Consider the following 24,075-nt stretch of genomic DNA (forward strand, 5'->3'; position numbering starts at 1 on the left):
TGAACTACTCCAAGAGGTCCATAAGGCAAATAGCAGAAACACACCACTAGTTTTGTTATCAGTTGGCTTTTTTTTTTTTTAATATGCTGAAATCATGGAGCATTCCCAAGTCCAGTTGTGGTAACAAATCAGGTGACAGGAGAGGATTACAAAAGCTGTTCTTATGGCCAGCTGCTGCCTTTAGGTAGATTCAGAGTATAGATTCAGAGTAACTTCACCACAGTCAATGAGTCAATGCAAATCGACAGCAGCCAAACTGAAAGTGCAGTTTAGTCTTAGTGCCAGAGGGAAAAAGAGAAAGAAACAGAGGATATAGACTGTATGTCAATGATGTATTGTGGGGCACACCTCCTAGAGAGCATCCAAAGTAGAGCACTGAGGCAGCTTTAAAAGTGTTGATGATCAAGGTATGGGCATTTTCTCAGGCAAGGAAGCTTTTTACCCTCTGTGGCTTTTTATGTTCTCTGGGAAATATTCCTTATGATTTTGTGAAAAGAGACAAATTGTTACAGTGCATCAGACTAGGTACATAATGGAAAATTTTACTTGCACAAAAGGCTCATATAATTCACTTATGGCCAGGGTACTTGTGAGTTATTGGGCTTTCAGATGTGAGAAATAACCCTCATAAGTCATTGCTGCTATTGTGACCCATCTTCTTTTCCTTTACACACAGTTTTTCTTCCTTAACCTTCTTTCTAGCTGCAGCATATTACAATTATTTGATTAGATCTGTTACATGCTGCTCTATGGAGCAAAATGATGAGACTGTTTTCCCAAGTGAAGCTCTGTTTTCAAGAATGCCAATGGCATCCTGAGGTTACGTGCACTATTCTCTGTTTAAATGAAACCCAAAAATCATCTCTTCCCAGAATGTTGGTAGTCAACATGTGAGTGCTCCAGAAAGTTCTTGCAAGATTATCTCTCATTTTTCACATATGTGGTGGTTTTCTGGCACTTCCAGGCTTTAGCAGCACTAGGAAGGTGAGAGACTGTTTCTGTGCCTTTTCCAGCCTCGCTGTTCTGGGGAGCCAAGTCTGTGCCTTTGGGAAGATCACCCAAAGTAGAACCTGCCAGCAGGACAGAGGCAGGAGCTCTCCTTGCCCCCTCACTGGACTTTGGTGCATTTTGACTCTCCCTCCACACCTGCAGCAGAAACACTTCAGGGGGTTATGCCTGTTGTGACAACAATTAGTAACCCTTCACTGATGAACTGTTGGTACAGCTTTGCCAGATCTGGCTGGGCAATCAGATGGTACCAGTTGGTTTGGGGGGCTCTGATGTCCTGGGTGTCAGCACACACCCACGGCTGCTACCCACAGACATGGAGCTTTTCTCCCTCAAGCATCTTTGGCTTGATTTCATTAGCAAGAGGCACTACTTAGAAATGTGCCACTTTCTTCATAAAGTTTATTAGGTATTAAATTGTTTTATTGGGTATAAAATTGGTTTAGAACATTACATCCCAGGCTACTGTAGCTATAAAGATTTCAGTGGCAATTCATGAGATTCATGGAAAATTAGAGACAGCAAGACTTCCTAGGTAAATCAAAAAAAGGAAAACCCACCCACACTGTATGTGCTGCCTGAGGAGATGACTGCTAATGAGATAAGTGTGATGTACAGATCTGTTATAAAAAATTACATAAGTTGGAAAGATAGCAGGTTCTTCAGTAGATCTTCTCAGGGGTGTTTTCAGGAGCACTTTACTTGTTCAATTTGGACTTAAAAGGAGCTTTTAAACTCCAGAGAAGCACTGCAGTGAGAAGGAGAGACAGCCTAAGCAGGTTGAGGTATTGGCTGTGAATTGTTAACAAGCCAAAAACCTACAAGGCACTTAACCAGGCATTTAATTTTAACTGTGTGAGTGGTCCTGCTCTAGTCAATGGAATAACACAGAGCTGTGCAGTTAGGCAAGCAGTCAAGTGCTTGGCTGGATCTGGAACTACAGGCAATTTCAAATTGCTTTCCTGCCTTCAGTAAGGCCATGCTGCAGCAGCAGCCAAGCATCATTTCCTAGTGATCTCAAAGGATATAAAAAGTTTCTCTTTGCGCGTTTACGTTTTCCTTATGTAGGCAGGCAAAGGGTAATCTAACGGTTAAAAATGGAGAGCAGTTTGGAAGTAAGGTCCAGGTTGAGATAATCCACACAGGGATACAGGAAAGTCCTGACATCTACCTTGGGTTTGCCCTGCAGGGACACCTCAGAGTCCCTGGAGTCCAGTGCAGTCACCCTGACAGGCTGGGAGGTGCCTTTGCAGCTGACAGAGGGTGGGTTTGGGAGCACCTCACTACACCTGCCCCCTTCCCAGTAACTCTGCTGCTAGCTTTTTTTACTTCAGTTTTAACCTAGCATCATGTAATGGCTGTCCCAAAGGCCAGCTTCAAAATAAAGTTTCCACTTTCTGCTGGAGAGAGATTTTTACAGAACATTTGTTTCTTTGTCACTCGGCATCCTCAGTCCTGGCCATGGTTACTCCTGTTTAGTAATTGCTGATATTTCCTGCCTACTCTTGAGTTTATTAATATCAAACCATGACTGTACCACTCACAGGTGCAGTAAGTGTGTTCTGCTTGATAACTTCGGTTTGCTGCACGTCCTTAGCCATGACAAGCAGAGGAAGAGGGTGTTCTTTTGTATCTTGGATTGCCAGAAATTGATGCACTGTGCATTCATTATTTTTCAGCTCATGAAGGAGTTGTTCATCTCCACCTGTATCTCTTGCCCTGTAGCTACCGTAATTGTAGCGTGACACATTTGAGGAAAGAAATATTGTTTGAAGAAATTCTAATTCTACATCAAAGGATCATTAGGCTGAGTTTAGCCCAGCTAGGAAGCTTGCCTGATTAATTTTTATTACAGAAAAGTTTTGTATAATTTATCAACATTGGAAAAGTAAAGTTTGCCAATTGATGGCCTTCCTTTTGAGCTGTGATATTTTCTTCCTCCCTGATACTCTGTGAATTTGATGTACAAGGTTACATTCCCCAACTTCTATCAGGCTTCTTTAATTAAACTGGCTAACGAAGGGTCAAGATCCTGACCCGGCAGCTTGCACAGAGAGCCCCATCATTTCTGTTTGAGTTTTTGGTAGGTTTTAGAAGATGCCTACTCTGACTGCAAAAACCCTCAAAGTAGCAGAGAATTTGCCACAGTGGGTCAGCAAGCTGTTCAATTTATAATTATCTTTGTTGTTTAAAAAGCTTCAATTTATTCTGAAGTCAGAATTTCTCTAGCATGATCTACCAATTATTAGATTTCATTATGTCTTCTTCTGCTACATTAAAGAGCTACAACCAGGATTTTCTTTCTATGCAGCTGCTTATTAAACTGTCTCTTGGCCTTCTCTCAGAAAATAGATTGGGCTTTTTGCATCTCACTCTATTGCACATTTTTGAGGTTAAAAAACACACTTCTGCTCTTTAGGAGGATCACTAGTGAAATACAATTTGTCAGAGAAAGACAAGAACTTTTTCTTGTCTATTTGAGCAACCTTTAGGAGGATCACTAGTGAAATACACTTAATTTGTCAGAGAAAGACAAGAACTTTTTCTTGTCTATTTGAGCAAGTTTAAGCACCTTTGAGCACTTTGACAAGTGCAGACATGGGACAGGTTTACCTGCAGAGCTTTCTGGTGCTGCCTGGCTGCCCTTTGGATGCTCCATGAGCAGCTCTGGGGACCCTGGAAACTCAGGGAAAGGCTGAGAATTCACTGGGGCCCTGGCCTGGCTCCCCTGGGGCTGCCAGTGCTCCTCAGATCCTGTCAGAGCTCCAAGGGGGATTTCTCTTCAAAACAAGGAAGGTGAGAAAGACTGGCTTGAACACTAATTTTGAAATACTGAACAGAACTAATGTTTTCTAGCCAGAAATCCTGCAGAGATCTGCTAATGAGTAACAGCTCTCTGCCTGTTCCAGAGACTCACCACAGCTGGCTGTGTTAGGATAATTTTTTGGCTAAAGATTTTCAAAAATTGGGAAACCTGAGCTCATTTTTTCTGGCTCTGCTGTAGGTTCAGATTTGACTTTAAATAAGACATTCTATTTTTGTGTATTCTTTTTTTTTTCCTATGGCAGATGGGAGGAAATATTTATTTTTGTCCATGTCTATCTTTCAGAGGATGAAATGCTCCTGGTATTTCAAAATGCATCTGGATGTAATTGAGGCTTCCATAACTGCTGCCACATTACAGCCACAGTACTCCTCTTTTAAAAAACTGAAATTTACCCTTTAACAGGTTTATGCCAACATAAATTATACTTGGACATTTCCTTTCCAGTAAAGCTACCAGAAATATTGTCTCCTCTTCATCTTCACTCTGAAACAGAGATTGCCATTTGCTAAAACCTCAACTGCTTGCTTAGCCTTCCCAAAAATGTCAAAATTATACAATATATTATTATTTGTTTAAACTAGACTGCATCATCTTGAACTATAATTTACCCAACTTCTGGAGCATTTGCACAGCCAGCTCAAGCAGCAGGGATGGGGGAATGAACCAGACTGGCACAAACACCTCTGGGATCAGGTCTTTACTTGGCCCAGCCAAAATAAACCAACCAACCTCCAGTTTAGTCTGAGCAATGGGACAGAGGACACAGAGAAAGGGCACGAAGCCCTTTTTGCTCTGTGCCTCAGGGTACTTGAATTACTCCTTTAAACACAGCATCCTTCCTGTAGAAATGGAATTGCTCAGCGTAGTTCAGTCATAGAGCAGGAGCTGTTACCTGAGCTCCTGGCAGCAGGTGACAGGAGCAGGGGAGATGGGGAAAGGAAATAGTTGTTGCCATCACCTGACAGAGCCGTTGATAAGGCTGGAATCCCTCTGAAAACACAAGTGGTAGAAGCAGCAGAGCATGTAAACATTGACACAGGGCAACAAGGCAGGATTTTGATAGAGTGGACACTGTAGTTAGAGCTAGTGGAGAAATCCCCAGGGGCCCTGACTGTGGTTATTGCTTTTGTCTTATTTTATCTCTGTAGAGGTATTAGCTGCTTGTGACAGCCTGACTCTGAGAAGATGAAAAGAGATTATTTAGAGACAAGAGGACAGACAAGTGGCTTGTATTCCATGTTACTCACAGCAAACGTGCTCCAGGGCAAAATTAAATGAACTGCAAGTCCAGAAAAGTACCTTCATAAAAATGATGTAAAGCTATATTTTTTTCAGATTTTTTTATAGATGATAGGCAAAGCAATGCAGCCCCTGTAATTGTTTTGTTGGTTTGGAGTTTCTTTTATCATCCATCCCATTTTACCAGAAAGCTTTTTTTTTTTTTTTGACAGAATTGTATTTAGGCTGAATAAGAAAGACTCTTGATAATTTCTTTGGCAGCTTAGAATGTTTATAACAAAGGCTTCACAAATAAATAGCTGGATGAAACCTGGAGCTCGGTAAATGAAGAGGACATAAGAGGGATAAAACACATCAGCCATGTGATGAAAGAATTACTTAACCCTGTGGCACTCCCTCTTTCAGTTCTTGGAAATTCAGACTTTATGGAAGCAAAGTAGCATTTAATGATCACTGCCATTCTACAGAAACAAAAAATTACTGGAGTGAGAGAGGAGTGGTTTTTTAGTTATTTATTTTAGCCAAGCTGAGGTGTATATTCTGAAGTAAAAGTACAGGCACTGACTGGGAACATAAAATGCTGTGGGTCACCATGTAAGCTCTGTACTCATTCTAATGCAGGATTTTTCTGGTCACATCTGACATGCTTTTAGGGTAGGTTTTGTGCTGATACAAGTGAAGAATGGTGATGAATGACTTAATTAGGGAAGCTGTGAAAAGGCAAAAGGCAAATGTTAATGCCTTCTTTGTAATCAACTAATGATCTTTTTGTCTCTAATGGGACATTAATTTGCCAAATAATTTATCTGAGAAAGAATATAGATTTGGCAAGGGAGTGTATCTAAGTGCATCTGTTAAGAAAGGAGAAGCCATTATATTACATCCTCAAAAAGGCTATTTTCAGATGTTGTTGAAACAAAATATTTTGCTGGATCTGAAATGAATTTTCATTCTGTACTTTGAATTGTCAAACACCTTGAAATGTCAAGCACCATTTTGGTTCAGTTTGAAACCATATCTGTATCTCTATATATTTAACTTCTAGAAATCTCTTGCAAACAACGAACATCCCTTATTTGCTCAACACTTTTATAATATGGGACACTATCTTCCCAATAAGCTGAAGCTAATATTTGCAGAGTTCAATTGTGAGGACACTTCTAACTCTTGGGAAAAATACTGCCAAATGTGTGTGTGTACTTTCACATCCTTATGTTGGATGGAATGTGGCCTAGGTAACTTAAAGAATAAAAACATGCCAAGCAAAGCCTTTTTTATGTCACCGTTGATAAACTTCTGTTGGTTTCATTATACAATACAGCAAACAACCAAGAAGAAAATCTGCCAAACAAAGCAATTTGTCAGCTAAAGCAAACCCTAATCTAAACCTTTGTAAATGGGAGTAACTGATCTCGAAGAAATGAAGTTAAAAGAACCAGTAAAAGGCTGTGTCTGGTGATACCCCTCACTTCAAATTTCCCTGGAGAGGCAACAAATCTACAAACCTGACAGCCTTCTTTGCAGTCCTGGAATTTGGAGATTCTTTAGGGAGCTGTCTGTCAAAATCACAAACAGCCTTTTTCCTTGGTGTTTTACCCAAATTGCATCCCCTTACCAGCTCTTTAGGTGATGTATGAAATAGCTTCATTTGTCACTCATTTCACAGCCTATGATTAATGTTAATATCTGTCCATTAATAGCAGCAATAAAGCATTTAAGCAGAATGAATCACTAGGACATAATGACACTTTCTTCTCTAAAAGTTCCTTTTCTGTGCCATTTTGTGTTTTCTCTGAGGTATCCAAAAACCATTCCAGACATCTGCTGTCTGGTATTCAGGAAAGTCAAAGCATGTTGTAACAGACTCACCAGAGGGGGGTTTTGCATTTTCTCATGTTCTTTTTGCAGCTCAGGTAGCTGCCAAGGCTGGTGGGGCCTGGCTGAGAGTGCAGTGTAGGCAGAGGCATTTTTCAAGTTTCAGACGTGTTTCAAATATCCTACTCCAGTCCCTTATGGGCATTGCCCCTCCTCTGGCACTTTCCCATAGCCCTGGGAGGAGAATATTAATCATGGGTTTGTCATCCCAAGTAAACAAGCATTCCCAGTGAAAGCCATGCTCGCACACATCTGCATCTAATGTTTATTAAGGATTTGGCACTTACTGTGTAAAACAGGACATCAGCTGAATGCAGGAACCATGTGTTGTTTTAGTGAGCAGGTGCTCTAGCTGAACTTGTCCTTTATAAGCAGGTGATGATTTGTGAGTTTTTTAAGCATAAATTGCATGTTTAGTTTGCTGGTCTAATTCAGAATGGGAGTGTGGGAAGGGCTGCCTGGAATTACTGTAATGATCTGTCAGTACTTCCATACTAACTGATTTTTTTCTTATTGCTCACCTCGGATATTTACTAATTTTCCTCCTAGAGATCAATTTTCAGTGCAAATTCTAGCTCCAGTTGGAGTTCTACTGCTCAGGGCACAGGAGAGAATGTTTTAATGTGGTGTCACCAGCCTGGCTGGGCTCTGTGCATCTGAGGGATGAGTTCACACAATTCCTTACAGCAGGATTATCTCTGCTGTTCACCTCAAGCACCAAGACTTAGCAAGATTTATGGAACTATTAAGGATGAGCTATCAGGTACATCTCCTGGATGATAATATTCATCGTTGTGTTCATACAACTGCTCCTGCAGGAAGGTCACAGAGGAGGAACAAGGTGGAATTAATGCTCTGAAAAACAGGAGTGCCCACCTCACCCTCAGTACATCTGCAGGTGAGTTTAAAGAGCCCTGACAAGAGATGGAAACTGCCACAGCTCCCTGAGTGCCACACATCCAGCCTGAGGACAGTGGGTTGCAATTTTTCCGCCTTTTCTGCAATTTTTCCCATTTTTGCCTTGCTTTCTTTCCCTCTTTTTTTCCTTTTTTTTTTTTTGTTTGTTTGTTTGTGAACTCCCATCTCTCGTCTTGTGTATCTTCCTTGGGGGTCCTGGTGAGTGAACATCTCTGCTGGTGCATGCCTCAGGTGCCAAGGCTTGAACAAATCAAACCTTTTGTGCTTCAGCCACCAAGCAGCCAAGTGACAAATGTGCCTCACCTGTGATGGCTTCACAAAGTGGCCTCTGAGCTCTTGTGCCCCTAACACTGAATTCTTGGGACTTCTTGTAGCCATGTTCAAAGCTGAATTTAAGCTGAGACATCAGATGTTTTCGTAGTCTAAAATATTAGTAATTAATCTGAATTTCTAGTGTTCTGCCTTGGAAGAAGCTTTTACTTTAATAACCCTTTTTTTTTTCTTTTTTTTTTTTTTTTTTTTTTTGAAAAATGTTATTTTAAGTAGATCAGCATGCTGAAATTTGCATCGTAAAAGATTGTTTTGGAACAAAGCAGGATCTAATGAGCATATAGTAAATCCCTTGGCTCTGCAGCAAAGCCACAATAAGCATAATAGCTCTCACTGAATGAATCCCTTGCAGCCTAAAAGCTTTTTTCTTTAAAATGAAATAGCAACCCTGCAGGATTTAGTGTAGACAATATGCAAAGATCATTTAAGGGTCTGCTGTGGAAAGAGAAAACAAATGAGGATGACTCCACTTAGGGTCCTTTGAAAAGACCCTTTGTGATCACTTCATTAGTCAGTCTGTTTCAATATTTTCTCATTCAAGAATGACTTTATTCTAATTGATGCATCAATAAATTCCACTCTTTATTCTTCCTCCCTGTGGTCTCAGCTAAAATGTCAGGAAGCATTTTATCATTTTTCAGCCTTCTTTCTGAAGGCTGAGCACACAGTAAGTATTATTTCATTAGCAAAAGGCTGGAAGGGTGAACTACTGGCACAAGAAAGTTGAGAACTCACTTTGGTGGAAAAAACAAAAAGTTTAACAACTTTTATTTTTTATTTTCCCTCTGGTTTAGCTTAGGTGCCGATTGAAGGGAGATGCTGTTGCAGGGTTAGTTTTGTGCTCTTCAAGAGATTTCTGTGGTCATGTGAACACCTCTGTGTCAAGCAAGGCATCCCTACTCTGACTTAAGGTATTCTTGCTGATCTTCCTTGGCATCTGCCAGAGATTAAATGTGGTTTGGAGATTGCTGCCATGCTCAGTTTATCTAATCTTGAGCTTTTGCTTTTTTGTGGGCTGAACTGTGCAGTGAGTGTCCTGTTCTTGTGTTCCAGCTGCTGAGCATTGCCTGGTGCTTTGGTGCAGGTTAATAAAGCACTGTCTGGCAAAAAGGGGTATTTTCCTAAGAACTTAAATGTTGCAGGAGCTCAGCTGCAGATTTTCTCCTGTAAGCTTAGTGTACATAAGACTTTATCCCTTGCTGGGGTTTGAATTTAGAGGGAGATTTTCTCTGTGGTCTTTTGGGATAAGTGAGGAGAAAAAAACCTAAAGCAATCACATGAAGGAGATGTGAGGAACAAGAATAACAGGCTGGTCTTTAATGCTGTTTCATATATCCCATATAGATTGTATTTTTCCTAGGCCAATTTGTTGAATTTTAACAGTCATAGTACAAACAGGATCTGTGCTGGCATATTTACAGAAATGACTGACAGTGATTCTATTGATTTGGGGAAAAAGCTGAGTAAATTTGTAAGAAAGCAGAAAATTATTCTCATCAAATGCATTCTGGAAGAATACATTATGAGAAGCATCTGCCTGGGACAATTAGCAAACTACATTAGAGATACCAAATTTCATTTACTTTATAGAGGAAAAATGATTTGTGCTTGCAAAACACAACATATATGGATGGTACTAGACCAGAAGAAATCTGCAGTCTCTTTTAGACTTGAGGAGAATTCAGAGAAAATGAAGTTATTATCTCTAGTCTATGAAGTTTGGGGGTTTGCCTCAAAGCAGTCTCTTTCCTACGCCTGTCATTTACATGCTAGGAGCTGTTAACATCTCCTGGAGCATTCTGAGGTGCCAACATTCATTAATTTGCTAAGAAAAACAAGCCTTTGAAAATGAAAACCTTGCTCTTTGACTGTTCTTTCTCCCTTCTCCCATTGCTCAGTGCTTGCTTGCCTGCCAGACCCTGAGCAGTGATGCCAGGGAGACTGGGACAGGGGGAGTTTGTCCAGGATCATTTCCCTAGCAGGAAACAAGAATTCCTCAACCACCACCACCTTTTGGAGCTTGGGATATTTTATTCTTTGCCATTTGAAGTCTGTGTGCAAAGCCCAGCAGTGGCATCCTACCTGTGCAGGGTCAGGCTGCTCTTCTTGCCTTGGAAGGGTTTTGAATTTCCATCCCTCAGCAGCAAGGCACTTCAGAGTCTGGAATTTTCCTTGCAGAAGAGGGATTTGCTTCTTCCCCAGAAATGCTCTTTTCAAAGGTGCATTACCCTTTGTAAAAGTTGTGCAAAATATGGGTTTATGGAGATGGGATTAGTGGTTAAAGCATATGGGGCATTTTTAATATCATTTTAAGTCCTATCTCCTCCCTCGCATAGCAGCCAGACTATTAATTTATCAGCCCTAGTTCTTTACACACAAAGTTTATCTTTACAGTAAGATAGCAGTTGCTGAGTGTGAGTTTCTGTAGAACATGTTTCAATTTCTTCTTGCTTATCTGTTTGCCTCTGTAAGAGGGTTAACAGGAGGGTTTTATCTTCTCGCTGTTGTCACATCTGAGATCTTAACTGGCTTGAGGTTCTGTGTAACCTCTAAGAAACATGTGAAGGACAGCCTCTAAATTTGCTACTGAGGAGCCACTAGACAAATATAAAACATGCATGTGTTGAGTGTCTCATTGCAAGAATGTTATTGTTCCACTGCTTTTTCTTTTTTTTTTTTTTTTTTTTTTCTGAAAGCAAATCATCTGTAAATACCAGAAAACCCCAAGGGATCGAAGCTGAGAGGTCAAACTCAAAAACATTCTAACAAATTTTAAAGGATAATCAAGTACCTATGAAAAAATTCTTTAACTTTTCTATAAAGAAAAGGTATCATTTTGAGTCTGCCATGAAATTCACATTAAATGACTCTGCAGGAGGATCTTGCAGCACACCCTTGAACTCTATTGTAATAGTTGTGGGAAAAGCAGCAAGCTTCCAAGTATTCCTCATTGGGACAACTGACATATTGATAAAAATAATAATCATAAAGCAGTAATACTAGAGCCAGACATATCCTAAAGACTTGTATGGCTGCACTTCTCTATCCTTCATATCTCTTCTTCTCTCTTCAAATTACGTTCTTGCTGTTTGAGCCAGGAAAAAAACAAGAGGAGAGCCCCAGGGGAAATTCAACCCTCCAAAAATCATTAGTCCAAAACCACTGCGCTGTGTTTCCAGCCTTCCAGGGCAGCAAGAGTAAAGGATGGGTACTGACACATGCAGGGTAAAAAGACTCCTAAAAACAGAATTATCTTTCCTATTTGAGGTTTTGTCACACTCCCTCTACATCTGTTGTGAGCAGATTATCTGCAAACTGCTTTGAGCAGGAGTTGAGAGCAAAAAGGAGGAATTGTCACCGGGTCAATGTCAGGATCAGTCAACCAAGGGCACTTTTGGGTCCTGCAATTTGAAAGCACAGGTCAGAAGTTTATCCTGAAACCTCTGACAAAACAAAGATCTGTGGATCCTGAGATGTGATTTCTTCCTTTGTTCAAGTGTCTTTTTTGGCAGCTAAAAGTCTCTCTGATGTAAGCTGGTTTGTCCCAGTGTGGAAAGATTTTTACTCTAGAAGTGCACCATTAACTAGCACAGGCTATTTTGAGAAGTGACAGTTGGGACTTTTTAAAACCATAATTATGGCTGCCTTTAAAAATGATGATAAAAAATGCAGTTGATGAACAAAAACGAGACCATGTGATTAATTTTGCCATATGATGTATTTGATTATGACAGCTCCCCAGTCTCTAACATCTTCCTATGTGAAGTGAAAAACAGAGAGAGAGCACTTTATCTAGCACAGCTGATTAAATATGACTCTCTAGGCAGCTCTGAGAATACATGCAGGAGAAAATGTCCATAAGAATCCATTAGAAAACAAGAAAATGTCAGGCTATAAATTAGTTTGAAAGATCAGTTTTCAGTGAACTATGTGAATTGTCAATAGCAGAGATGCAAGAACACTAAGTGTGCTATATTCCTATTAATTTTTTGTTTCTAGTGTGGGCACTAGAAGAGTTGGCACATCCCTTAAGGACTAGAGGATAAGTACAGAGCTCCCATGGTTCAGATGGGAAAGGATTTTATTGTCACCTTTCAAATATACCTTGAAGAATCTCTTCTGATTTAGACCTTGTTGGTTCATGGCTGACTGGAGAGAGAGACTGAAATGATAGCAGGTTTTTAAGAATTAAGAGTCATCTTTCTGTTTGACTTCACCAGAGTAGGAATTCTCCTGTACCTGCAGTACACATGGATTTTATGTTACACTGTGGTGTTAGAGGGGCTGGAGAGGGCTCAGTGGTGCCTGCTGTTGTGAATTTACTACATGCCCTCCTGCCCTTCAGGTACTGCAGCTTCTGTCAGAAATCAGACTTTTGTCACCTCAAGGAACCGCATTTGATGCCTCTGTCAGATCCAGCTGATAAATTAAACCAAAAATATTTCTTTTCAACACTCTGTGCTTTGGCAAAATTTCTAGACAACAAATACTGGTTTTAATGTTATCAAAAGATTGTGTTGTTCTATTTTTATAAGATAGGCTTGTGTTTTCAGTTTAAACTGACCTTTCAGATTATATATATATATATATATATATATATGTAATCTTACATTGGAGAAGCTTTTAACACCGAGGAGATATTCTGAAAATCATCAGTTACTCAGTTTCAGAAAAACTTTTGTGGGGACCAAAGGTGGAGGTAACAAAGAGCTTGTGTTTCTGTTAGTGAAAACATTTTAAATTGATGTTGATGTTATTCTTTAAAATTTTTTGGAACAAAACTTCTGAAACATGTGGAAATTCTTTCATCATAGAAAAATCTTTTCCAATCCTGCTGTAGGTGTGTGTAGGCAGACTAGAAGGCATCTCTTTCTGGTAGGCTTTGCCTTGAAAATCGAAGAAAGCCTGAGATCCCTGACTTTTAAGAATTCCCACACTGGAATATCATAAAACAGTGATATCTGAGCTACTTTAAAAACTCCTCCATCTCTTCTGCTGCCTTCACTCAGAAAAGAAAGTTTGAAATCTGAAAGACTACTTCTGTGAAGTGCTGCTCAGGCGGAGTTCAGACCTGCTCCACAAAACATCGGAGCCCTGTTCCAGCAGCAGGGTTTTGTTTCAGGATGTGCAGAACATCCATGTCTGAAATGGCACGAGTGCCAGGTGCCATCCTCTGCTGGGTATGTCAGAAATGAGGCACCCTGCTGCCACATGTGTGTTTTGAAGCTGGTTCCTTCCATTTTGTTACAGCTGGAAGATGCAGACTGTGGTTATTCCTTTCAGGAAAGGGTCACTGAAATGTCCAAAGTTGCTGGAAGCAGATAAAGCACAAAGCTGCTACAGCACCCATGCATGTTGTGCAGTGACATCTCCAGAGAGATTCCTGCCTATGGAAAATGGGCTCAGAGCCTCAGGGTACTGAAAATTTTATTAATTACTCCATGTTCTATATTATCAGAAAAGCTGAACTAACCCCAGCTCTCCTGGAAAAGTTGGGTTTTAAAAGAGGTGGAGACCAACAGGTTGCAAATGCCTGGGTCACACTCCACTGGAGCTGCTTTGGTATCTGTGAAGCTGTGGTGTTGAGAGGAATGTTTGGAACTGGTGTTTCCATGAAGAGGGTACAAAAGTGTTGGCAAAGGGTGATTATTTGGAAGCAAATCTTCCACACACTGAAGTGTCCTTTCCACTGTTACACATTCTGGGATACCTCATCTCTCCAGCTGCTTAAATCAAAAGTCTGTTTGATGGAAAAAAGAGTTGTAACAGAGAATCTGAGACTTTTCTTTTTCTCTCTCACTGGGCACCAGGGTGTTTAAACTGCAAAATTCACAGCAAGGTACAAAGTTCTTAAGGGCCACAATCTTTACTTCTAGTCTAGGTTTTCAAAGTTAAAACTGTCTCCCCAGTTTCTCCTTCCTACTGATGCCATTTTTATTTTTACCTATTGATGTTGCTTTGGTGAGCTCATCTGTACCAAATTAAATAGCCCTGTGCAGTCACTCCAGTGTACACAATAATGTGATACTCAATTTACAGAGCACCAAGTCCATAGAGAGGAAGAGCCCTCCCTTTAATTAGCAAGAGCCTCTTGGGAGCTGCAGCTGCTCTCTTGCCAATGGCAAATATTAAATCCTAGGAATCATATTTAAAATGCTAAAAATGGCAAATATAAAATCCCAGGATATTTCTGAGCTCTGACCTTCACTCTGCAGGACATGATGCTGTTGGAAGCAGGTCTCACCTGCAGGGCAGGAGAACACATCAGCAATGTTCTCTCTGTGTATATTGCCAAGATTTAGGAATTGATTAGCCCAGCACTCTGGCCAGCTCTACTTCCTACTTAGTGGTGGCCAGGCTTGTTTAACTCTTTTTAATTTTATTTTTTTTAAATCCTGGTAAAGATGGTTTCAATCTTCAGCAGGAAGTACTTGTGGGAAAATGTATTTCCTTGGAAAATTTCTTCTTGTTTGACAAGAATTAAGGTATCTTATTAGCCTTTCTAAATAATGTACCCAACCTGCCTTCAGAGAACTCTGCTGATGCACAATTGAGGCCATGGTAGACAAGACACGGCCTCATCTCAGATCTCCTCTGATGCATAAAATGTGATGTCCAGCTGGCTGCTGCATAAATAAACATTTTCCTGTAGGACAGCCACTCCTCAGGTGTATAGGAATAGCTGAAAACTGGTGTCAGTAAATCATTATAGTGCAAGCCACAAACATAATAACTCAGTTTGTAATTTACTCCTGATGGGGGTACTTGTTCTTCTCAATACTTAATATGTCTGTTTATAGAAAAGTTGATTGAGATAATTAGCAGTAAAAATGCTAAGGTAACACAGCTATGGTAACATTTAAATTGCCATCAATTTTGTTTATAGCAGCCTAAAGAGCGGTGCTGAAATTAGAAATTAGCTACAATTAGCAAATAAATTGAGTGTCTCTTGGAATTACTTGATCATGTCTTAAAATGTTGCACAGTGAGATGCTCACAGAGGCAAAGCTGAGTCCCTGGGCTGCTCAGCTATACCAAGTCAAGGAGAACACATCTTGCTTTGCTGCTGCTTCTGGCCTTCCATGGAGCCTGGGCTACTGCCCCACAGTACAGGTTTGATGAGTGCATGCTGTGAAGCCAGAAAAACCCAAAATTTCTCTAAGGGATTTGTCTCTCCATGGGGGAAAAGAAGGTGGAGTGGGATTTTCAGTGATGTACAGACTTGTGGGCAGCAACTCAGGGGCTGTAACACTTCCACCAGCTCAGTAAATGAACCTTGAGACACATATTTAGTGTTGGCAGCTCCATATGAGAGGAATAACTTGGGCTGGAAATGTGTTGTTTTCCCAGAAGATAAGCCACAGATATGGAAGGCAGTTTTCTCTGATTGCCTGGAATGTGTCTCTCTGGAGGGCCTTGGGCATCATTTTGTGTTCACAGTTAGAAATAGTTTGCTCCCCCCAGTAAGGTACTTTAAGGATCCTGCTTGATAAATGCTTTACAGGGGCATGTAATTATTTTCCTGGCATAATTTCATAGTTTGATGTGGAAAGAAATGTGTAGTCTGCTACTGTTAAAATGGGTCATTAAGTGCATTTTTGAGAATGAAAAGAGGACGGGAATCAACCAGTTTCAGGATCAGCCACTGACTCACCTCTCTTACCTGACTCATACAGTAAAAGTTTTCTCATTCTTTCACCCCTGGTTAAAACCAGACAGGGAATGGTTTTCTGCCTTTCAACCCTGTGTCCAGAGAGGAGAAGGTGAGCTGAACATCCCATGCTCCTCCTTAGAGCACAGGTCTCGAGTATTCATCCAAATCTTACATGATGGCTCTCAGCTGCTGGGATCTTGCCCAGTTTTGGATGCACATGTTTTATTATACTGCAGATACTCTTCTATTTAGTGTAAGTTTAAGTAATTGTTGGTCTGGAAGGGAAGGAGACAAAATCTTCGCCCTGTACTTAGCCATGTGCTGAAAGGGTGTGGAGATGTTGAGTCGTGTCTGTGCTCCACTGAACAGCACCTGATCCTCATAAAGTGAAACAGGAGACCTTGTCTGGCCTGGAAAGAAATGGCCACAGCTGAGGAGCTGTGACATTTGTCTGGGATGTGGAGAAAAGGTGGCATGATGATGTTCACCTGGTGATACACAGATATCTGACTCCTTGCCCCCTGTGCTCTACGTCCAGTTCTCTTTCTTTGGGATTGGAAATACCATTCTTATCCAGGGAAACATCCTCTGCTGGTGTTAAAAGTTACATACTCCCAGAAAAAAACCAAGTCATCTGGGGTAAATTTCAGCGTCTTCTAAGGAAGTAAAATTTCCTTGAGTATCTCCTGGCTGTTTCCTTCCCTCTTTTCTCCTCTTCAGCAGATATTGGATCTTTAAAGAGCAAAACTGGGCTAAGGGGGAAGAAGTGACTGAGCGTCAGGGGAAAGCAGTCCAAGGGATTATGGATGGGGCAGTCACACCACAGCCAGACCCCCACTGAGAACTGAGCACCAGGATCAGACAGAGTGAGAGTTATCTGGCCTGAGGCTGCTGCTGCCTTTTTTTGTTGTGCTTCCTTCAAAGCCAGGTGTCTGTGTTCCCTGTGGATTTCATCTGTGGAGAATTTATCACTGATAAATAACTGTTTGTGTTGAATTTACAGATGAGCTAAACTGTTTTCTTTAATGTTGCAGTTTAGTACTTTTTCATTTCCAGGTTTGTGTGAGCACTGGCATTCAAAGGAAATAAATCTGTCACTCAGATAATGTACTTGCCCTTGGTACCAAAATACATAAATAAGAGTTACAAGGTCATTAAGCATATCAATAGAAAGAAAAATGTGCTGTGCATTAAATAGCTGACTTCCAGGCTAGGCTGGGCAAATAGCAGTATACTAAAGTGTGCTGCTCATTTCTCCTTCTGATTGTGAAAATCAATTAATTTTTTTCATTTGGTTTGTTGTTTTGTTTTTTTTTTTTTGGTAGCGCTTCCGTTTTGCACTGAAAAACCTCAGCACACGTCAGTCCAAATTTATGAGCAGTGTGTTTTTCAGTGTATTCCATTTATCAAATGTAAATTTCAGTAGCCAGTGATTTACTACGGAACTGTTTGGAAAGCAGCAAGTAAATATTACCTAACAAAGTATTAAAAAAAGAAAAGCCAGAGCAGAGATTTTATTTGCCACTTCCCAAGCACTTTATCTTTGTCCTTGAGAAAGCAGGTTATGTGAAGAATGCCCCAGTATAGTTCAGGAATGCATCTTGTATAGAAATGTGTTTTTATTCTCAGTAAAAGGCAACCTTGGAAAGTACTGGATTACTGCTTATATTTTAACACCTTTCATTTTCAGACTCTCCTACTAGGTGCAGACCTGAAGGGGCTGAATCCATAAGCCTCCCACACTCTGGATCAATCCAGATCTTGCTGATGCAAAGAGACAAGTCCTCATTGTCCCCTGCCGTGGAGTTCAGACAGTAAACAATCAGCAGGGAGAAAATTGCACAGTGTGGGTTCCATGGTGTCTGGGCAGGCTGGGTGACACAGCCTCCACTCAGCCCCTTTTAGCCCTCTTCATCAGCTCAGGGGTACAGAGATAAGATGATGAGAGGTCTGGAGCACCTCTCCTGTGGAGACAGTCTGAGAGAGTTGGAGATGTTTAGTCTGGAGAATAGAGGCTCTGGGGTGACCTTAGAGCCCTTTCCAGTCCCCATTCATGTGTCAAACACAGCCAGATGACACGGCTGATTTTTGTTGAAATTTCAGTAACAAACACTAGATTAAAATAGCGCCCATGGCAGAGGTTACCACCTCACAATTTTTTCTCTGCCTGATGGTCCCAAGAAGAGTGATATTATGGTGAAGGACTTGTCTCTTTATGGCTTCAAACTTATGTGCCTAATGCAGCCATCTGCATCCCCCTCAGCCCCACCTGCCCTGCGCCGCGAGAGGAGAATTGTGCCATCCTTTTGAACTGACTAGCAAACACCCCGCACCTGCAAAGAAGCACTTGTATTACCTCTAGAGGGGAAAAAGAAGCCACGTGGTGTTTTGTGTGCCCCCCAGGTGTGGCAGTGCGGGGGCAGCATGGAGGTGCTGCCCTGCTCCCGCGTGGCGCACATCGAGCGCACCAAGAAGCCCTACAACAACGACATCGACTACTATGCAAAGCGCAACGCCCTGCGCGCCGCCGAGGTCTGGATGGATGACTTCAAGTCACACGTCTACATGGCCTGGAACATCCCCATGGCAGTAAGTACAGCCCACGCTCTGGCCTGAACACAGGCAGAAACACGAAGCTGTTCCTGGTTAGCCCTTGGAGGTGAAGGGCGTTACTACAGCTGCACGAAGCTCAGGGAAAGTGCTTTGGTGCGTGCTCAGTACGGAGAGTTCTGCCAGGAGAACTTGCTTCCTCAGTCCAAATTTAGTTGTGCACTCAGTCCTGACTGTTGTGTGCAGTGACACAGATTTATAATTTAACCAGAGCAAAATGTCTCAGGTTTATGTGCTCCTCCAGAAGTCATTAATTTGGGGCCCCGTTAAACTCTGAGGTGTTCATATGCTACAACGATGGGGACAAGAGAAATGTCCATAAATAAATATCATTCATCATGAGACTCAGTAGACCTCACCAGCATAAAAAAGGAAGTATGCAATAAAAAAATCACACATTAAATAGCTTTATTGTCCACAGACTGAGAGGTGCAATGTGGGCACGTTCTGCTTCTCACTGTGCATACGAATTGTAGATGTCGTGTGAGTGCCTCTAGGAATCCATGTAATATAAATATTAGATAAACTGTAGGTTCCATTTATCACTTAGTTCTGTAAGTATATCACATGCTACATCTGCACTGAGCACAATTCTTGAAGAGTTTTATGTTATATCCCAGCCAGGTGGAAGCTGGCTGTTGGTGTGTTCCTTGCTGTGTTTGCATCCAAAATATTCATGTGAAGGGGCACAGGGAGAGCAGCTGAGGGGTAACATGCACTGATCTGTAGGTAAGGATGGTTTAGCTAACCCTTACAGCAGGGGTTTGCCCAGGGCTGAAGCAAACAGGAACAGGAATGTTCCTATCAGAACAGGAAAATACGCAAACCCAGAGGTGTCTGGGAATATTCAGTTATGACCTGGAGTTCATCAAAGTCATGGGAGTCTTGTCAAAGACTTCATTAGATTTAGTCTGTCCTAAACATCTACTCATACTTTGGTACCTAGTTAATACATGAAACCCCATTTTTGTTTGTTCTCCTTACAGTTTTTAAAATACACATTTTAAAGGAGCAATGTTTCCTCTTTGTCCATTTGATGTCTGAATATTCCAGATATTTTCACAGCTCTAAATTCACTCACTGCTGTTCAATATTGAACACTCTGTGCAATGTGGTTTTGGTGACTTCTTTTAGCACAAGAGGTAATTGCAGAGAACTATTTTGCCTTAACAAAAGGCAATAGTGCATCACTTTTTCTACATAAGATTTCTGTGACAGTAGGAAGAAGGCAGTGCAGTGTCCATTAAAAATTTATGAGCATTTTGGCCCTGTCTGAACACATAAAAGACACTTGCTAAAATGGTCAGTTTTCAATTAGGAGATGAAAAACTAACCTCTGTAAATTTGCTTGCTTGATGACATGTGCAAATGAATTCTGAGAAAAGATGATATTTAAATAAGCATTTACAGCAAAACATGATTTCCTTTAATCTCTCTGAGATTACTTATTGATGCAGTTTTCTGCACTGAGCTATACAGCAGAGCTTTTAAAAAAATCCAGGCATATCTACAATAAAAGACATAAAATCAGCAGAAGTACTGAGCATTAAAATTTCCTTTTCATAAAATAAATTGATTGATTGATTGATTGATTGATTGATAAAATGTGCATCATAAAAATAAGCCTATTAGCTCTCAGGAAAAGGAAGCTGATGTTAGTGCCCATGACATTATTCAATATAGATGACAGAAGTGTGGGATCTCGACAAGAAGTAATGTACTTTTGGCATAAGCCATCACAAAAACCTTCTGCAGGGGAATTAGAAACCTTGCTATCTGGTTAAAAAAGAATATGTCCAAAAAGTAAATCCTGTGGACACCTCATTCTTGTGCCATCACACTGTAACCGGCCCGTGGTGACAGCAGCTGGCACAGAGGGTGAGCACAGCTCAATTTGTTTCCATAGCTGCTCCATTTGCTGCTCTTGTGCTCTGTAGAAACAGCACTGCAAAAAAGAGCTCTGTATTGCCTCATTTTAAATAGGGCAGAAAAGCAGTAGGTAAAACACCTGCATTTTCCCATACCACAAAATCAATCCAAATTAACTTCTCTGTAATTTATATTCTTAACTTCTTCACTTTAACTCTTCTTCCCACCATCTTTGTCACGACTCACAGGTTATTGAGAGTTTCTCTAGACCAGCAGATGGTCTTGGGCACACTTGCAGGATCATGTTCAGCAGCAGGTCAGCACAGCTTCATTCCAGTTAACCAAATACTTGGTACATCCCCACTTATGATGTATTCCTCAACAATTTTAGTGATAAAGGAATCTTACATTGCACTGAGTGCCTCAGAGGATTGCTCTCCTTCCACGCAGCCTCAAGTACTCCGTAAATTAACATTCATTTGAATGGATGCTGCACTGAGGGCTCCTGACAGAACGTGCATCAGCAAGCAGCAGTGAGCACAGCAAACTCTTTATGTGGCAAATAGGAAAACCTGTTCAGTATTACACTTCTATTCTCTACTGAAAACCAGGCATCTGTTGGGGATCTTAATAAACCCTGAGCTAAGATTTGCTGCTGTCTTGGAACCCTGCATTAGAAACAATCTGGAAAATGTAAAGATATTCTTCTGTAGGAAGAGCACAAGGCACTTCAGAGAGATCTCATGCAAAACTCCCCAGTTTCAGTCCATTTGATTAATGTAGTGTCGGAAAAGGTTTTAGGATGAGGTAACTCTTACTGTCTTAATGTTGAACTGTGATGATTTATAACACTCTAAATCAACAGACTCTAACTCAGGACCCACCAGTTTTAAATGTCTGACTTTATTCATATTAACTTGAATCTTCCAGTCTGTGTCTTTCATGGGATTTGTATTTAAATGTGAATTAAATTCTGAAGTAGAATTATAAAGGTTTTGAGTTTAACTGCACTCTATGGCTCAAGTCTGCAAATGAGCTCCAGTTGTAGTAAAAACTGAATGCTGGTCTCTATGAATGCTTAGTGGAGTTTAATGATTTTTGAGCAGCTTCGCTTTGAAGTTTTAACAGATCTGTTCTGACGTCATTTACTTTACTGAACACTCAAATCTCTTACTGGAGTAAAGCATGACCAAGCTGCCATATTTTAGATCAGAATTACTGCTGAAATTCTAAATGAATCTGAAAGCAAAGACTTCAGGATTGATTGCAAACACTTAAAACTGCTGTAAGTAAAAACATTCTTATTGTATTCTTATTATTTTTATTTATTTTGGGGTTTCTTTCGTTCTTTATGTCCTTTTTCCACTGGCTTTCATTAATATTTATTGTCTGCACTCAACACCAGCTGTTTGATGAGCTGCTGCTCACAACAAAAGAAGGAAAAGAGGAAAATACAACTTGATGTACAAAATGAACTCCAGTTTGATTTCAGTAAAAATAGCAACCATAAAACCAGTGCAGTGAAATTTCTTTATTCGTTTTCTGCTTTGCAGAACCCCGGAGTTGACTTTGGAGACGTTTCTGAAAGAATTGCTCTGCGACAGCGCCTGCAGTGCCGGAGCTTTAAGTGGTACTTGGAGAACGTGTACCCTGAGATGAGGGTTTACAATAACACAGTCACTTACGGAGAGGTACAGCACGTCTTTGGAAACACATCACAGCTGCACTCGAGCAGTCCTCTGCTTTCAGAGCTGGCTATCAGGATGTACAGAGCAATTACACATCAGCACAGCAGTGGCAACAAAAATGCCCTCCTCTCCTTTTAATCAACACTAAGGAGCATGGCTGTGAGAAGCCCTGTTCCTTTTGTTGGGGAGCAGCAGGTTGTAGGCACCCAGTTTGTGGTGATTGGGAGTGGGGCTGTGGCTGAGCCCCATCCCCAGTGGGCACAGCTGTGAGCAGCAGTGACAGCAATGAGCCATGGAGTGCCCAGGGGCACTGACCAGCCACCAAAGGGAGCAGAGGGCACACAGGTGCAATGCATGAACATGAGGGGGATAAAATGTTGGGCTAAAGAACAAGAAAGGCAGATGCTTGAAGGCTTCTGAAGTGACCTGATGTTACTGTGTGTGGGTTGAAGCCTTCTGATTTGTGTGGTGATACTCTGTGTATCACAGCCGTCTCAACTGCGACATATGCTGAGACACAGGTGAAGTCATCCTTACTGACAATTGCACACAACCTCCTTCGCTCTCATTTTAAAACACTGAGACATAAGTTTGAGGCAATCATTTTCCCAAATAAGATGCCACAGACATCATAAAGAAAATGTCAGTGGTCAACAGAGCTCAAATAATTGTCTACATGAGCTGCAATTAAACCCGAAGGCGATATATTTTCCCACAAGACAGCTAAATGGAGACTGTTCCTTTCTCTTCCATTTGATTGACTTCATACAAAAATAAGTCAGGCACTTGAGACATTGATACAAAGTGGAAGTTTTATTCCATAATATCACTTTGCATCCTAATATAACTATCTCCATCAGGAACTGAGGAAAGACGCTGAGTAAATTCAAGAGGAGCTCTTGGTGTCTGTCAGCTCTGAGAAGGTCGTTAGCAGTGAAGAACATTGGCAGAAGTGCCAATGTTGTGTCAATTATACCAGACCCTGAGCAATCTGGGCTCTAAAATAAATTTTCTTACTCTTGAGCTGTCACATAGAAGGTTCTTGAGTCAAAAAGGAAGTCTAGTGATGCAAATATCAAATTCTTTAACATTTTTAATGGAATAGAGCCACACAAGTTATTTACCTGTTATAAACCAGCCTAGGTCCCTTTCATTCTTAGGCTTCATCCTAATGACATCAAGCTTGTTGTAAAGTACTTTTGGTTATTTTCCTGGAGGAAAAGATATCTGAATTTTTGTGAGTTTCAAGAAAAATAAATGTATTGAGTAGATGTGAGACAGATTGAAACAGTAGTAAAAATATATTTCCTAGTGACTCAATTCCCCTTTTTTTAAAGCCATCTCATAAAGCTGTCTTCATCTTCTTTAGCCTTTACAACACCCAAGCCATAAAATAAACCTCCTGAAATTCAGTTGTTGGTGAGGCCCCTTATCCAATTGGATTCCCTGTTATGCTTGTACACTATAATATGAAGGAATATATACTGATTTTTTTCTGACAACTTATACAGCAGCTGTTTCTGAATTATGGGGGTGGCTAGACAGGTACATCACAGTCTAAACCAAAATTGACCTGTTGAGTCTTTTGAGACTCAACAGGTCTAAATAACTTCTTGTTTACGATATCTCTAAAGTTTTTCTATGTTCAAAATATGTGTGTAATGCTTCCAGCCTCAAGAGAAAGGCTGGAAGTGTTTTCACAAGAGCTCCATCCCAGTTTTTATAGACTTGTAAATTCTTCTTGTCTAGGGAGGCACAGGAACTTTTTTACTTCCTTGGATCTCTGAACCTGTGCCCTTTCATAAAATGTGGTTTATGTCACTTCTGTACATAACAATGTACTATATTTTCAGTTCAGATGAAAATTTTTTACATGCTTTTTTGGTTTTATATCAGCAATAGGAAGAAACAAAAGCATGTCACATCCAACACCAATCCTGGGCAGCTCCTATCCTGTTTGTGAAGCCGCATTCTCATCATACAGGGTCAAAATTTATGTTTGCACATTGGCAATTTGGAGCAAAACTCGGCCTGGGTTCTTAGGGTGAATTTTAGGA

At 40.8% G+C, this 24,075-nt stretch overlaps 1 protein-coding gene across 1 annotated transcript in view; it reads left to right on the plus strand.

Annotated features, from left to right (window-relative positions):
* GALNT9 (polypeptide N-acetylgalactosaminyltransferase 9) overlaps nt 1-24,075 on the plus strand; it is a 126,099-nt gene that overhangs the window by 94,345 nt on the left and 7,679 nt on the right. Inside the window, exons 7-8 of the mRNA XM_041488777.1 lie at nt 18,255-18,440; nt 21,884-22,021. Coding sequence (XP_041344711.1) covers nt 18,255-18,440; nt 21,884-22,021 — 324 coding nt within the window. The remainder of the gene's footprint in view (nt 1-18,254; nt 18,441-21,883; nt 22,022-24,075) is intronic.

The sequence above is a fragment of the Pyrgilauda ruficollis genome, unplaced genomic scaffold, assembly GCF_017590135.1.
Source record: "Pyrgilauda ruficollis isolate IOZ18807 unplaced genomic scaffold, ASM1759013v1 scaffold9, whole genome shotgun sequence".
Classification (NCBI taxonomy): domain Eukaryota; kingdom Metazoa; phylum Chordata; class Aves; order Passeriformes; family Passeridae; genus Pyrgilauda; species Pyrgilauda ruficollis.